The sequence below is a fragment of the Zalophus californianus genome, chromosome 14, assembly GCF_009762305.2.
Source record: "Zalophus californianus isolate mZalCal1 chromosome 14, mZalCal1.pri.v2, whole genome shotgun sequence".
NCBI lineage: Eukaryota > Metazoa > Chordata > Mammalia > Carnivora > Otariidae > Zalophus > Zalophus californianus.
The window spans coordinates 66,171,070-66,187,540 of record NC_045608.1 but is presented as its reverse complement, the minus strand read 5'-3'; the positions used below and the strand labels follow the sequence as shown (position 1 = coordinate 66,187,540).

Sequence of the window (16,471 nt, the reverse complement as noted above, 5' to 3'; positions counted from 1 at the left end):
CACAGAGGTGGAGGCACTCAGGAAATGTGAGGGGCTGTTGTTGGGGGCGGGGGACCAGTATCACTGACCTAAGTGCCCAGGGCTGGCGGTGGGACAAAGCCTGGGACCCCTGACTCTGGGTCTCTAAGGTCCCACTGGCCTGAGGCCCTGTGAGCAGTGGGGTCCCCCCCGCCCCGGCTCTCCCATCCAGGCTAGCAAGGGGGCTGCATGTGAAAATTCAGCCCCACTGTGGGTCACTTCCGTCCCCAGGCAGGGCCTATCTTCAGTGTAGATTATCTCACGGAGACACATCTTGATCTAAAAGGTTAGCTCCTCAAGGGCAGGGACAGTGTGTTGGGCTCTTGGTGGATCTGGGTGGGCACCCGAGGCCATTGTCATCTCTTCCTCCCGCTGCCCATCCCTGGGGGCAGTTGGTGGGAGGCAGGGGAAGGCAGTCTCCGGGCTGTCAGAAGCCCCTCTTGGGACTAATGGGCTCACGTTCCCAGAGCACCGTAGAGAGGAAGGGAAGGCTCTAGCTGTGTGCCCTAGGCCACACTGGGGAATCCGGTCTTGAAAACGCCAAGTCTCCTGGGTCTCTTATCTCTGCAACTTCTTCGGGGCCGGGGACCATGTGCTGACTGCGCCTGTCGCCCGTGGCTCTGGTCCTTGCTTGCCATGACAGAGCCCCTGTGCTCTTAGATGGTCTGGTTGGGGAGGACGGTGGCTCTGCTCCACGGAGACCTCCCAGTGGCAGCTCCAGGCTCCCAGGGGTCTGGTGATGGCCAAGTGCACCCCCCCCCCCACCCTCCCCTTCTGCTCCTGGAGCAGCTGCTTTCTCTGGAGACCAAGCAGGAGGCTACCTGTGCCCTGTGAGCAAACTGGTAGAGGGAGTGCCAGAGGGAGCCTCTGCTGTCCCTCCTCAGGGTGCTCCCACGGCCCATCACCATGTGTGAAACCACTCCGTCAGAGGCGAATTTCTTTGAGGAATGCCGCTTCTGCAGTTTCTGGAAGACCTACTTCACATTGCACACACCACAGGAAGGAACACTGGCTGGTTAGCTCGCTCCCTTGTAAGTTGCGCCCCAGCCAGAGGGAGTCTCAGACTCCAGCTTGCTGAAGAATTGCCTGGAGTCAACTGGGCCCTGGCTAGAGGCAACAAGCTAAAAAAACCATTTTGAGAACTGGGTAAATACGAATGTGGGCTGTAAGATGGTATTGTTTAATTATTGTTAATTTTCTCCAGTGTGATAATGGCATTGAAGTTATAGGGGAGCATGCTCTCGTTCTCCGGAGATGAAGCTGACGTATTTAGAGGTGAAGTACTGTGGTGTCTTGAACGGTTTTCTCTTGAATAGTTCAGCCAAACAGACATGCATGTGCACGCTTGCACACACACGTGCATGGGCACATTAGCAAATACGGCAAATATGGCAAAATGGTAGTAACTGTTGAATGTAGGTGGTGGGCTTCTGGATGATCATCTTTTTCAGCTGTGTGTGTGTGCATGCTGGAAAATGATCACAATACAAAGTTACGGGCAAAATCCCGTGAGCATTTGTTTAAAATTCCAGCGCCCACCCTCAGAGCCCACTTTTAGGAGGCCCAGGTGGCATTCAGAATGGGGATGTAAGCAAACTCCCCAGGTGCTCCTGACACAGGTGACCCTCAGAAAGCACCGCAGAAACACTGCTCTGAGAGCCCAGGGTGTCAAGATGGAAAGCCCAGCCCAAGCGCGTGGTGCATGTGGGGCAGGTGCAGTGCCAGGCTGGGGAAAGCATCCTGCTGGGCAGTACAGGGAGTCAGCACCATGCTGGGCCGCTTGGGTGCCCGGCTCCCTTCTGCTTCTCACCCCTGTTGGGGGCAGCACTGGCCACCGTGTGGGAGACTCCTCTCGCTGCAGCCCCAGCTCCGGCCGCTGTGCCTCTGTCTGTGCTCATGTTCCAGCAACTTTCAGCTGCTTCAACATCATGCTGTGTCCGACCTCCTGGCCTTTGCCCAGACTGTCCTTTCTGCTTAGAATCACCTTTGTTCTTAACCTTCCAATTTCCATCCTCCCCCATCACACGTACCATCTCCAGGTCCCCTTCTCCAGGAAGCCTTCCCAAGACTGGGTCAGTGATCCCTTCTGTGTGCTCCCACAGCACCTTGATTTTCCACTTACTGGTCCATGGCTCGCTAACGTGAGAAATCCTGGAGTCTTACTGTGGAGCCCGCAGGGCTGTTGCCCGGGCTTTTGGGTTTCCTCACTCCAGGTGGTGGCAGGTTTCACTGCCCGGGCCTTGAGGGTGAGTGGGGCAGGTGGCTAGTCCTGCTCTCAAGTGGGAGACCCTCTAGCGCTTTCTTTTTATCTCCAACCCAATGATCCACAGCAAGAGATGCTGGATCCATGGGAGCCTGGGATCCCGCCAGCCCGTGATGGGCACGTACCTTCGGTGAGAATAAACCCTGTTTTCAGCCACTGTGATTCGGGTGTTTGTTGGTTAGCACAGCACAACCGAGCCCAGACTGACTGATAGACAGCCCTTACTCATTTCCATACACGTGCCTGGCCCAATTCCTCGCACAAAACGGACCCTTAAGAAGTAACTGCTGTCACAGTTTTTTCTTGGCTGCAAAACAGGCCTCAAAGTCCATGCAGATGTTTCAAGATGCACCACCCCCGTGTCCCTGGCTTCTTCGCTGGTGATACAGGACCCTCCATGCAGATGCCCACGGTATCCTCGTACAAGGAGGTGCAAATGCTGACGCATTTTTGGCAGTTCAGACTCCTGGATGGATCCCAAGTTAACCATGGGCTGCTGACACCCACAGGCCCTGGCGAAGGCTCTGGTGAACAAGGGCAGCTCGCCACCCACTGCCCTGCTTATTAATTTGTGAAGATCCATCCCCTTTAGGCCACCTCCCCAGAAAAGCATGAGCCAGGGCCCCTCCCCACTCTGGGTTACCAGCCTAGCTTTGGGAAAAGCTCTGAGGAAAAGTTTGTCCCCATCGCCTCTTCAGTCCCCTAGCTCTGTGGCCCTTTCCTCTTGCCAGCTTGCCCGGGTCTCAAGCACACCTGCTCCCCCGCTCTCCTGACCCCAGGGACTGCGGGAGCTAAAATGCATACGCTTGCACTAACGTGTGAATGTGGAAGGCAGCACCCCACAAAGTCAGCCTGAGAGGCCTCGGGCAAATGCGGTGAAATTGCTGGTGCTTTTGGACCTCATGTCCGGGGAGGGTGCGGGTCATAGGGAGATGTCGCAGCTGCAGCTGCCTTATCCATGGGCCCTGCAGTCCAGACTGGCCCCAACCTCTCAGCGTTGGGTCCTTGAGGGCAGTGGATCCCAGATACAGGAGACAGTGGGTTCCCAGGGGGTCCCAGCTCAAGGAGCGCAGAGCAGCCGATGGCAAAGAGGTGGGCAGAGGGTGGGGGCAGTCACAGAGGAGACCCTGGGAGGCAGGGGGAGCAGGCTTCTCCTCACTGCTGAGTGGATGTTCCTGGGACCACAGGTTTACGCAGCCTCAGAAGCCCTGGCCCCAGGGTGGGTCTCTGGAATCCTCATTCTCAGCCAGGCTGGTGTGGGGGCCCCACTTGTCCAAGAACTCTCTGCACGTCCCAGGGGGGCCTGCAAGGAGGAGCCTGTGACCCCCCCATATTTAATCTGTACATGGCTGTGTACTTCCCAAAGTCCCTTCATTCCATTATTTCCTCAGATCTTGACATGCCGAGCAGCCAGGAGGGAGGAATACTATTGTCCACGCTCACAAGTAGCTGAACTGAGACCCAGAGAGGTGAAAAAAAGTGCCCTGGTCCCCACAGCGAGTCCGAGCCTGGGAGACCCTCTGACCAGTGTCCTGCCTGTTCTACTATGACATTCTATGTAGGAAAGGACGAGAGTTTGTCCGTGAGTTTCATGCTGGAGCTTTGCACGCATGTGCACGTACACACACACAGACACACACACACACACACACACACACTCAAAATGCTGGTCCCACTGACATAAATATCCTGGGCCTCTGGGACAGACATCCTTGTAGGAGACCACTGAGCCTCTGTGAGCGGGGTCTTGACACCCTTTGTGTGAGGTCGCCCAGCCAGGGGCTGCCCACGTGGCTGGGAGCCACGAAGGGCTGTCCCAGCCAAGCCTGGCCTTGGCCTCTGCTCTTCATGGGGTACAAGTGGATGCCAGTGGCCAAGGGGCTCCTCATGGTATACATGTGGCCGCTGGTGGGTCCCGAGGGCTCATCTGGCTCAAATTCTCATAGGTGGACTCCTGACCCTGGGGCCTGTGGACAGGAGAAAGTGCATTGACCACCCAATACCAAGTGGGGGCGCCCGCCAATTTGCCCACACCATGCCCCAGCCACGGGCAGGAAGGAGAGTGGAAACGGGAGCCCGGTCCTAGACCCAGCAGAGCGTGGGGACTAACTAAGGTTGGAGAAAGGACAGCGGACCACAGCGTCTGCGGAGCAGGGAGGAGGCTACCATGGAGGACGGCCTCCCCAGACCCCAGAGGCACTATGTTCTGGAGAGGGATCTCGTCGGTGGCAATCAACAACCGTCTTGTGCCTGGTGCCCCCCACACTGATCTCCCCAGGCGTGGCCCCCTGAGCTCTAGCTGCTCTCCTGACTTCTCCCACGGGCATCTCAGACCTATGTGTGAGCGCTTGCACCCCCTCCTCCCTGTCTTCATCTCAGTCAGTGGCACCCAGGGTTACAGCGCCGAAGCTGGGCACGCTGGCTGCCTCCCTCGCTCGTGCTGCCCACCTGGCCCCCTGGTCAGCCCTGCCTTCTGTCTGCCCCGCCTCTCCACCTCCACCCAGCCACAGCCTTGGCCAGCAGCCTCCTCGGAAGGCTCCTGGCCCCCAGTCTTGTTTGGGTGGGGCCCCCCCGGGTGCTTCCCATCGCCACTCAGTGACTGCCCATTGGCCCCTTCCCGGGTCTCCCCTGAGCCTGTGACCTGCCCAGCGGCTGCCTCCCTCCCTGGGGCTCTGCTGCGTGGCCCTGTCCATTTCCTTCACAGCTTGTACTTCAGAATCGAAGATGATCTTGTTCACGTGTTTATTAAATTCTCCACATTAAAATGTGAGTTTTCTGAAGTTGGGGAATTTTGCTGTAGCGTTAGCGCCCAACACGGTGTCCGGTACATAGCAGGTACTCAATATATATCTGACCCCTCAGCTTTCTGATTTAGGTGACTCGGTGTGCTAGTAAATTAGCAAAGCAGAGGGACATTGCACGGGTTTCCAAAAACGGGGATGGCTGAACAGGCAGCTAGAGAGAGGGGCCTGGGCTGGTAATATGGCTTTTCCAGCCCTCAGGGCACAGGCTGAGACCAAGTTATGGGAACGCCTGGGCTTGTCCAATAGGCCCTGAAAGACTGTGTTCGGCCTCCCCACTCCCCAGCATCCCAGGCACCCTGCCCAGGGTCAGTGAATTGTATTCCTTCTTCCACGCAGACCTTCACTTGAACAGACACTGAGAGAGAAGGAGAGCCTGGACTGCAGGGTCGGCACGTCCTAGCTTAAACCCTCTGAACCTCTAATGGCATTTTGTTTGAGAAGCCTTCAGCTCTGGGGGAGAATGAGCGCCCCGAGCTGGCTTTTGTTTGAGTCTGCCTATTCTAGAATGCTGGGGAGCCCGAGAGGAAACACAGCCTCTAGGAATCACGTCTAGGTGCGGACATAAGGCAGAAAAATGACCCTTTGGCACCAGGATACCAGGCAGGTCTGGGAGAGATGCCAGTGTGAGGCCCAGACTGTGAATGCTGAAGGAGGGGTGGGTGAGGAGAGCAGGTCAGCGTGGCCTGGTCTGGCCAAGAAGGACTTGGGAGACTGAAGAGCAGGGCTTTGGAAGGCTGTAGGGAAGGTCGAAACGCTGGTCGAGGCCCAGACCCCAGCCCTGCCCCTTTGCCTGGTCTTTCTCCTTATGCTACAAGCCCCGGGAACTCTGTGCCTTGGCCAGTGGGGACTTAGACTGGGGTGGGTGAAGGCAGGGTACTCACCGTGGTGGGGTGTCCTGGGCAACTGGGTGCTCTGTATGAGGGACAGAGAGAGAGAGAGAGGCATGAGTCTCCATGGTAGCCTCAGGTGACAGGCCCTGCTGTCCACCCCACCCCACTGTGGAAAGTGGTCTGAAGGGACATGCGACAAACACTAGCTAGCCGGGCATGAAGTGGCCTTAGAGATGACCAGGAGTTAACGATGAGAAGCATAGAGGGAGCAGACGCCCGGCAGAAAACCCCGCCTTTCTCAGGACCATGGCGCCCAGAACGTTTGGTGGGTCTGAAGAACTGGCAAGGAAAGACAGCAATAGCCAGGGCAACCGTGACAAATTCTGGATTTCGTCCCAAGACGATGTGAGGCGGGAGCTACTGACCTGGATGGTCCGAGAGGCTCTGGGAAGCCCCTGTCTGGCACAAGCCAATTTCCCATCCAGCTCAGCGAGAGCAATGAGGGGCGAACGGCAGGTCCGGAGGACACCCTGCTAGCCCACATTTCCGCACCTGTCGCTCCCTCTGCTGGGAATACCATCAGCTCCTTGCTTCAGTTCCTGATCTAGCTGTCCCCTTACTCGTAAAGCCTTCCCTCCTGACCTGTCCGGACGTCCCACCAGGGTGAGGCACGCTACACTCTGGGCCTCTCTGGTACCCGGGCTCCGGGACAGCCCTTCTCCCTGCAGACTGCAATTATTTGCTTACTCCTCAGCACCCCATTCGATGGCAGGTCTTACTCATCTCTGTCTTCCGGGCACCTACACAGCACACAGTAGGTCCTCAAGATGCTTACTGTAACACAACGGAATGGGGCTGTTTGGAAGGCCTATGTGTGGTCAGAATCCTCGGGGAGGAGTCATTTATGGGGTGTGGGCGAAGGGTGGGAGTTACATTTTTGGGGTCTCTGTCTCTAGGCTCCAGGCAAGTTCCTTCACTTCTCTGTCCTCAGCTTCCTTAAAATGGGCCCCTGCTCGTTCACTCCTCCTGGGCTCTACGCAGGGAGAGGAAAGCGAGATGAGGCACAGGTGCGGAAAGCGTGCAGGGGCTGAGTCATGCCAGGCGGTCGGCCAGTCGGTCTTTCCTGGGAGAGAGCCCCCGCCCGGCCCCTCGCCCCCACCCTGGCCCGGGGTGCACCCACCTAGGCGGCTGCGGGCGGCGGCGCGGGCGGCCAGAATGCCGAGCAGCAGTAACGCCTTGAGGCCGAGCGCGCCGAGCGGGAGGGCGAGCGCCGGGGCCCCGGAGGCGCCGTGGAATCGGAACAAGTAGACGCTGGCCTCCGCGCGGCCCAGACTGTTGGAGGCCGTGCACGTGTAGCGGCCGTCGTGGGCCAGCGCGGGCAGCTCGGCGGTCACCTGGTGGCCGTGACCCTCACCCGGGGCCGGCACGGCCGCCGAGCCGTTGCCCAGGGCCGGGCCGGACCAGTCGAGGGCGGGCGGCGGCTCCCCCTCGGCCGTGCAGAGCGCGCGGAAGGCGTGCGCCGGCCCGGGCAGCACCGAGAGGTTGACGATCCTCGGGGCGGCTGCGGGCGGCGGCCAGGGCGTCGGGGGAGAAAGAGAACTGTGGTCAGAGCAGTGGCGGGCAAGGGCAAGGGGGGGAACCCCTCCCAGTTCGTTCTTTTTAGTCACCAAGAGATTTGGGGGCGGGGGGCGCGGAGAGGAGGGAGTAGGCCCTCTAGCGTCACGGTGCCTGGGACCCCATAGAGATGTGGCCTTGGGCAAGCTATTCTGAAGCTCCGTGCCTCAGTTTCTTCATGCGTAAAATGGGGATCATTTACCTTATGGGGTCGTTGAGAAGATTTGGCAAGTTAATACATGTGGGGTGCTTGGATTCGGGCCTGGGCCATAGCAAATGCTCACTCAACGGTCATTACCGTTGCTGGAGCTCAGGGCTGGGGACGGTCTGCCGGTATGATTTCAAGGGCACTTCCCACTCGCAGACAGCCTCACCAAGGTCTAGAGTTGAATGCGTGGGTCTGCGGCAGGGCGGCGCGCGGGCCCCGGGTTAGAAACTGACATGCACTCGGAGAGGCGGCCCAGCCAGCCCAAGGGCATATGGGAAGTTCTTGGCAGAGCCAGACTGGAACCCTTGAACGGGATCCCCACAGCAGGCAGGGCTAGGATTTTTAAAAGCTCCCCAGCTAATTCCAGTGCGCAGCCAGGGTTGAGAACCTCTGCTCTAGGGACCGGGGACCCTGGTTCCCACTTCTTTAGGGTCTAGCAAAGTACTGCGCACTTGGCGGGCTCCCGGGGCACCTCCCCAGGGGGCTGCGGGGGCCCTTCAGTGCACAGAGCGCACATTCCTTCGCAGCCTTGCCATTACTGTTCAACTCGTGTCCCTCCCCCCTAGACTGAGAGCCCCTGGGGCCATTCACCAACTCCCCCCCACTTCGCCCCCACGAGCTTCATTCCGATGCCCACTCCCGGGCACCGCTCAGCCCTTCTCGGGGCCAGCATTATGCATTTTTAACAAGTTCCCGGGCGGCCCGCGTCCATCGCCAGGTGTGCGGCCCCTGCCCTAGAGAAAGGCGCCGTGTATCGCCCCCCTGGGGACGCGGCGGGCCGGGGGGTAAGGGCGCCGCGCTCACCGGTCACGCGGAGCCGGACGCCGTGGCGGCTCTCGTAGCGGTCGTGGACGTCGCCGGCGAACTCGACGCGGCAGAAGTAGCGGCCGTCGTCGGCCAGGGCGAGGCGCTCGACGCGCAGCGACAGGTCGTTGCGGCGCGGGTTGCCCAGCAGCCGGAAGCGGCCGTGCAGGCTCAGCGCCGTCTGGCAGAGCTCGCTGCCCCGCGCCGCCGCGCACCGGAACACCTGCGGGCCCGCGTAGGCCTCGCCCGCGCGCCAGATGGCCGTGAGCGGCCCGTCGTAGTGGCGGTGTGGGTGCGTGAAGGTGCAGGGCAGCACGGCCGCCTCGCCCGCCGCTGCGCTCACCTCGGCCGGCACCTGCATGGACCAGCGCTGCGCCGGCGCACCTACGGGCGGCCGGGAGCGTCAGCGGACGCTGGGGTGGGGGGACCCCTCGCCGGGGAGCCTGGAACCCGGAGGACTCAGGGAGCGCCCCGCGGAGGGGGGCGCTGGAAACCCCAGGATTTCAGGAAGCGTCTCCCTCGTGGGGGCCCAGAAACCCACTCCGTGACTTGAGAGGCATCTCTCGGGATCTTGACTCCCATGACTCTCGAGGTGCCTGGACCCTCCCTGCCTCGTTCGGGGAGATCCCACCTCACCTACAGGCCCACTGACCCCATACTTTTTCCCACCACCTGCCCTGCTGCAGAAAGGCCTCGGGATCCGTGGTTACCATACAGCCCCAAGCCCCCCACGACGGTGAAAATAAAAACACTTACTGTGCACCTCTGTGTTGACCAAGTTCCCAGTAGTATCTCTTTTGGTTCTTGCAGATGAACCTAGATGGAAGCACAGTTATCCGTGGGTTACATGTAATAAACGGAGGCACAGAGAAGTTGTGTAATTAGGTAAGTCACACAGCTAGAGGGAGGCACAGGCAGCATTCAGACTCAGGACTGCCTGACTCCACAGCCAACAGTCTAGTGCACTAAAGGCATGGAAGCTTGGGGCTCATCCAAGGAGACCAACACTCCCATTTACAGAGAGGAAATAGGCCTCAGCAAGGGGTGCTGGTTTTGAACTTAATGTGTGGAGCTGGTAGACGAGGTTCCTTTAGAATCCAGGTCAACCCAAAGGGGCGTCCCAAAAGCCAGATAAGGAGCTGAGAGACCACGACCAGTAGAGCTTCGTGCTGTCTTCTTGCTCTGGGCCTAGTTGCCTCACCTGCTGTGCTGTGAGCCTCTGAAGTATGGTTGAGCTCACGTCTGGGAGCTGTGCTGGGCCTCCAGCTCCAAGATGGCGGCAGAGCCCCTGCCCCTGTTGTTGCATGCGGGCCCTGCTTTGGGGAGGGGGCGAGCAGGTGGGCGGTTGGGTGTTGGAGCTGGGCCTGGGAGGATCAGGCCAGGGGTGGTGTCTCCCTGAGGAGGGAGGACAGGCTGGTAGGCCCGACCGGCTAGAACCCTGAATGCAGTTCACAAAAGGGATCTTTAGGGGGAATAATATAGTTGCTCTTGTACTTCCCAAGAGCTTTGTAATTTACACAGTTCTTTTATATACATCATGTCACATGACCCTCAAGACACCCTCGGGGAGTGAGGCAGGGGGGATATTGTTATAGATCAGAAAACGGAGGCTCAGAGTCACACAGGCAGAAGATGGGAGAAACCCAGCTTTTCTGACTCCATGTCCAGTGCTCTTTACTCTTTGGGGGTAGCTGCTGCCTTGGGTAGGAATCCCCTGAGCCCACAGCCGGTGACCACCCATCCTCCAAGAAGCCTATCCCATCTACTCTGCTTCCTCACTGCTTGCTTCATGCTTTCCTTGCAGCCTAGTGGCCTCCTGCGGTGTGCTGCAGGTGTGTGCAGCAGGGGTGTGCAGCAGGGGTGTGCTGCGGGTGTGTGCTGTAGGGGTGTGCAGCAGGTGTGTGCAGCAGGGGTGTGCTGCAGGTGTGTGCTGCAGGGGTGTGCTGCAGGAGTGTACTGCAGGAATGTGCTGCAGGGGTGTGTTGCAGGGGTGTGCTGCACCAGCAGCGTGGGGTACGAATTGGGTTGTGTGAGCTCTGCCTCGTATAAAACCACACTTTGGGCTTATGCTGAGCTTGCCATCAAGTAAAAACTACACGTTCTTTTTTCACGCAATGTGCTTATGAGCCAAATCTTGTTTCTTTTGGACAAGTGGAATTATACTTTTGAACCCAAGTGAGCACATGGCATTTATCTCTAGTTACGAGCTTGTTTGTTCAGTTGTCAATAAAGGGCCCGGTTTCAAATTTGAGAAACCTTTCTGAAGGTTTTGCTGGTTTACTCAGTACTCCCAGGTGCAGAAATTGTTTCCCCACTCCTGAGGCTCAGCCTCTGCCTCGGTTTCTCTACACTTCCCACCCTCTGTAACCTCAGCCTCCTCTGACCTTCTGCATCTTGTAGGCGTCACGGAACCAGGTACTGATTACTCCGGGCAGTTTTTGCTATTGTGCACTCATCGACTGGCGAACATTTATCAGACACATTCCCACTCTAAGCCAGGCACTTGGATACAAGCCAGGGTTACAAAGATCAATAGGATACCTTATCAGCCTGCTGGAGCTCACCACTCAGGAAGGGAGATAGATCTGTGAACACATAATTACACCGCAGCCTGCCAGGTCCTCTAATGAGGGACACCAACATTGTTTCTTTTGTCTGAACAAGATTCCTGGCCCATTTCACTCACCAACTCCCTCCCAGTCACCCCCAGGCCTCTGCTGAGTTGTCCTACAGAGGGAAGCCTTCCCTAAACCCCAAGCCTGGGTCTGGCATCCTTACCCTGTGCCCCAGGGCCTGCAGAGGTTCTTCCTCCATATGGGCATGGCCTATTCAACTGTGTGTCTTGTCCAGGCACCCAGAAGCTCAGGAGGGCAGGGACCAGGGATATGTGGTCGTATTTGTGTTGTTAGTGCCTCACGAGGGACTTGCCATGTGGTAATTGATGAAGAATTGCTGTAACAGGGCAGAAGGGAGGGTGACCAGGCTGGCAGGGGAGGGTGGTGTGGGCTGGGGGAAGAGGTGTGCAAATATTAGGCAGGGAATCCTTGGAGGGCCCGGGAGAGAGGATGTGTTGTTTCGGCGGAGCCTCAACAAAGGATTGGGATTTGCTAAGCCTTGCTGTAGACTGCAGGTGTTCTAAGGAAAGGCAGCAGCTGGGCAAAACCACAGAGGCAAGGACGTCAGTGAAGGGGTTGCAGGGCATGCCCAGATCATGGGCCCAGAGTACGCAGTGCTTTGGGTGCTCACTGGGAGACGGTCGTCATGTCATTTCATGTGCACGACAGCCCCAAGAGGGACCGGCAATAGCCCCTTTTGAAGAAGGGAGGGCCAAGGCTCAGAGAGGCCACACGACTGTTCCAAGGTCATCTGACTGACCAGAAGCAGGGCTGAGGCTTCCCCGCTCCATGGTTCCTGTTCCTACTTTGTCCCCTGGGCTGTGTTGCCCCTGGACGACAGCCTAGTTTGGAAACATCCCGCCCCCCCCCCCCGCCCCTCCCTCGCCCTGGAGGCTTTCAGAGCCGAGAGGGCACACAGGGGCCCTTTCAGCCAGTGTTAAGATCTTGGCTCCTGTTAGGGGGAGATTTGTGTTTCCTGTTTACCTGCGGAATGGTGTTTCAAGAGGCGAGCACCTGGACTCCCTCTTACACGGAGACTTTGGACGCATCCACCCAGGGACTCGAGGTGAGGGTGGGAAGTCCCAGCAGGGATTGCCTGGGGAGCAGACGCATGTGCTTTGGCAGGAACCCAAGGTCCCAGCATCTTGTGACATGTGCCGTTTCCTCCTGCACCTCTTGCATGTCTTTAGCACAAGGGAAGGAATCATCCTGAACTGAAACCCTGGCCCCTTGTTGTAGAGTCTCTGATCTCCCTGCCTCGGGACTCTTAAACTCTGGGTCAACAGGAGACCCAGACTCTTCTTGCTGTCCAAAACACCAGCCCTCAATGCTGGGCCACAAGGCCTACTGGCACGCCTCCCAGCTTTGGCACAGCTGGACCTGGGGGATAATCTCCCCTGTGGTCATTCTTTCCCTGCCTTTTATGAGCACCCGGTCTGAGCCTGGCACTGTTCTAGGCTCCTTCACTTCCTGGGGGCTCTTTGGGCAGGTTACTTAATGTCCCAGGTCTCGAGCTCCTCTGCTGCCAAATGAGGCACCTAATACCTTCCTCATGGGCTTGAGCGTTGAAGGAAGTCACACGGGTAGCTTGCCCTGCACATGCCCGATGCATGTTAGACCCTGCTCTCACCAGCCTGGCAAAGGGAGTGTGACTGTGAGGGAGCAGGGTGGGGGCGCTGACCAGTGGCGGGGAAGTGCTCTGGGCATACATCTCGAGGTGATGCAGCAGGGGTGAAGATGTGGTACCCTGACATTGCACCTTTTCTAGCTCACTTTGGCATCTTAGGTCATGTGGGCAGTCACAGCTGACCGTGGTCTGGGGCCAGTGTTGGCCACAGGGCGCTCTCTCCACAGCGCCCATTTAGCTCATCTCTGTCCGTGCTCCCCCCAGCCTTCTCAGGGCCCTGCTCCCCAACAGTCCTCCACCCCAGCTAGGACTTCTCAGCCCAAGCTACCAGCCACAGTAGCCGCCGGGAGCAGAAGCAGCATCCTGGCTCACGAAACTCTCCCATTTCCTTCTGGACCCGTGACCAGCCCATCTCCTCCCCAGCCTTTCCCTGCACCCCCACCAGCTAGGGCGACTGCTGTGATTCGTCTTGCCTTTTGGTTTGTCTGTCAGCCGTGGTTCCGAGCTAGTAAATTCCTCTGAGCACCAAGCTGTGCTCCGGGCTCACCACCACTGCACGTAGGTGGTGTAAAACGTGGGGTTTGCCCTCGGGAGACTCCAGAAGTTCAGTCCAGGCTGTGACACCCCAGAAAAGTCCCCTGACTTCCATAGGCCTCCTTAAAATAGGGACAAGCGTCCTTGCTTTGTAGAGCTGTGGTGAGGAGTGAACGAGCTGCTTGTCCAGGCCTGACACAGAAGTCTTTGAGGATGACTGTGATCCCTCCACCTGCTTATCAGGTTTGTGGACCAACTGCAATCTTGTCCAAGGTCACCCAAGCGGTCAGAGCTCCCAGACCATTTTTCTTCCCGCCTGCACGTTCCCTGGCATCTCCAGCTTTCTAGAAGCAGATTTGTGGGGAGCCCAGAGGGGAAAGACAAGGGAGAGTGTGCGTGAGCCCCTGGGAGATTCAGGGCTGCCCCAGGGCACCGGGTGCTGGGCGTAGGTGGCGTCAGTATGAAGGAGAAGGGCACAGGAGGTAGAAGGGGGTTTCCTGGACGAATTCCTCCCACTTTGCTTTTGCCAAGGGCCTGCCCTGGCCCTCTGCTCAGAGATGCGGTTGGGGATGAGACTGGACTGCGGGCACCCTGCTCAGGAAGCCCCGGGGCTCCTGCATTGCAGCCAAACCCAGCCTGGTCCTCCTGTCCAGGCCCGCTGCCTCATGGAGGGGCTCATAGGCGAACGTCTCCGGAGGGGTTTCAGAAAGCGGGGTCCCCTCACCCTAGTTCACAGGCCTCTTGGCTGTAGCCGTGAAGCAGTTGCCAGTATGAGAAAAAAGGGTCTTCCTCCCCAAGATGCCTCAGCCTCCCTGGGGAAATCTCGTCTCGACCCTGCACATGCCCGATGCATGTTAGACCCTGCTCTCACCAGCCTGGAGCGCTTGTGTGGTTTGGGTTTTGTTCTTGGACACGTGACTGCTCAGGCTTCCCCTAAGTCTTTTTGTCTCTGACTGATTCATAGCAGCTGACCCTCGACAGGAGAAAAAGAAACCCAAACCACCTCCCACCCCAACCTCGCCTCTCTCGAGGTTATGTGACTTCAGCAAGATTTCCCTGCCATTTATGGCACAATCACTGAGCACCAGTGATGCTGGTGCTGGCGGGCTTTTATCCAAGATCTAATTATCCTTCACGACACCCCACGAGGAGCCAGGGTCCCCACTTTACCGACATTCCGAGAAGTTAGGCAACCTGCCCAGGGCCACACAGCTAGTAAATAGAAGAGCCAGGATTCAAAGGTGTGTGTGACGTCAACACTCACGTCTGAGCCGCTCTCTTATCAGCCCCGGGTCTGGGTGGGGTCACCTCCTCCAGCCCCCGCCCGCTTTGCCCCCACCACTGGGCTGCGTGGTGGGACAAGGGGCAGCATGTGGTGGGGGCCAGTGGGGGCCCAGTCGAGAGCCGCACATCCACCCACACCACTCACTGGGCCCCTCTGCCCTCATCCGTGACAAGGGAATAGAGTAGTTCCTTTTTCAGACGGCTTCGAGGCTTATATCAGGTTCTAATTAAAGGGCCCAGCCCTTGTAAGAGCTATCTGTAGGTGGTTGCTAGAATTATCCAAACCAGACCTGAACTGGACGCTGCCTCTGTTGAATGTTCAAGAGGAAAGAAGAGGAGCTAAGGGTGGGAGTTGATAGTCCAGTCATGGAGACAGGACCCCAGACAAGGGCTGTTGACTAACTCAGAACACCATGATGTCAGTGATGTCACCGTGAGGCACGTGATGGCCCATGGCCCTGCCCGTGGAGGCACCAATTCCGAGTCCAGGGGCAGAGTCTCGGGAGGGACCAGGGCTCAGAGGATTGCCTTTGTCAGTTTTCCCCATTGCCTTCAACTACCTCGTGCATCAGACTGACCCAAGAGAGGGTGCCTGGGTGGTGCGGTCAGTTAGGTGTCCCACTTTTGGTTTTGGCTCAGATCTGATCTCAGGGTCATGAGATTGAGTGCCCTCAGCACAGAGGCTGCTTGAGTTTCTCTGTCCCCACCCCCCCTAAAATAAATAAATAAATCTTAAAAAAAAAAAAATGACCTGAGGAGATGGTTGAACATGCTGACTCCTGAGCCCTGCCGCTTGATAGAACCAAAGGATCTGCCTTTAGATGAATGCCCCTCTCCCCACCAAAATTCTCATGCAGATGGTCCGTAACCAAAACACCGTTCCCAGCAACACCAAGTCACTGAGCTGAGTGACCGATGATATTGTTACTTAAGCTGCTGCAAAGGGTTCCCATTCACCCCTCGGGAGTCCCGCTGGGTGCTCAGGGTGCCCTCTCTTACTTGCCCCATTCCCCATGGGAAATCAGCCCCACTCTTACCCCAAACAACCGCGAGCCTCCTCCCCTCCCTTCTGGGCTGTGCCCATCAAGACATAAAGCACTCGGATGACGGCAACACCTGAAGTCCCTCAGAGCCTGGACTGTCCTCCCCGGAGCTTGCCCATTATCTTCCTTGGATCCTCACAGCAGCGGGTGAGCAGGTGGCCTTTCTACAGGTGGGGCGACGGAGGCGCAGAGAAGTCAGAGGATTGCCCAAAGTCCCCGGAAACCCAAGGCAAAACCCGGGTTTGAACTTGTGACTTCTGTCACCGCGGCTTCCCTCTTTCCTCCTCCACAGGCCTGGAGGCTCTGGGTGAACCCGGTTGCCCCTGGCGCCGGGCGAGAAGACTGTACCTGAGGTCGTGTGAGCATCTATTCTGTTCTGAGCATGGGCCAGAGAGGATAGTGGGAGACTCACCCATCGGGAGGAGGCCCACTAGGCAGGCCAGGAGTCCGACGGACCATTCCATGTTGTGAGCGAGCAGAGACCCCAGGCCGGCCCCACGCTTGGCTAGGCCACCAGGGAGAGGCCTCTCCGGCGAGGCTGTGGGCGAAGGCAGGTGAGGGGATGGGCGGTGTGCCCGGGTCTGCGCCCTGACCGGGCTCCGGGCACGGGAAGAACTGGCAAGAAGCAGTCAGGCGGCCTGGGCATGATTCAGTGAGGCCCGTGGGGTTTAGTCATGTGGAAAACAAACCAGGGAACCGCTGGGGTGATTTTCCAGGACCAGAAACAGAGAAGTACACGAGGAAGATGAGGGACCTTTTCCCATGGCCACTGGCCCCTTTGGAAAACCTGCTGTTCTTAGGCTGCCTGCCTTTCCTCCCCCCTCCTT

At 58.1% G+C, this 16,471-nt stretch overlaps 1 protein-coding gene across 2 annotated transcripts; it reads right to left on the bottom strand.

Annotated features, from left to right (window-relative positions):
* Window positions 1–815: 815 nt before the first annotated feature.
* On the bottom strand, window positions 816–16,108 carry SIGLEC15 (sialic acid binding Ig like lectin 15). Of its 2 annotated transcripts, XM_027575795.2 has the most exons (6): window positions 16,057–16,108; window positions 9,298–9,357; window positions 8,542–8,925; window positions 7,096–7,476; window positions 5,967–5,997; window positions 816–4,248 (listed from the first exon to the last, which is right to left on the bottom strand). In XM_027575795.2, the coding sequence occupies exons 1-6, from the start codon at window positions 16,106–16,108 to the stop codon at window positions 4,167–4,169; spliced, it is 990 nt and encodes a 329-aa protein (XP_027431596.2). In that variant the 3' UTR covers window positions 816–4,166. The 2 variants fall into 2 exon arrangements, 1 of the variants encoding a protein (XP_027431596.2); XR_003516865.2 differs by lacking the exons at window positions 7,096–7,476; window positions 8,542–8,925; window positions 9,298–9,357; window positions 16,057–16,108 and adding an exon at window positions 6,341–7,079.
* Window positions 16,109–16,471: the final 363 nt, after the last annotated feature.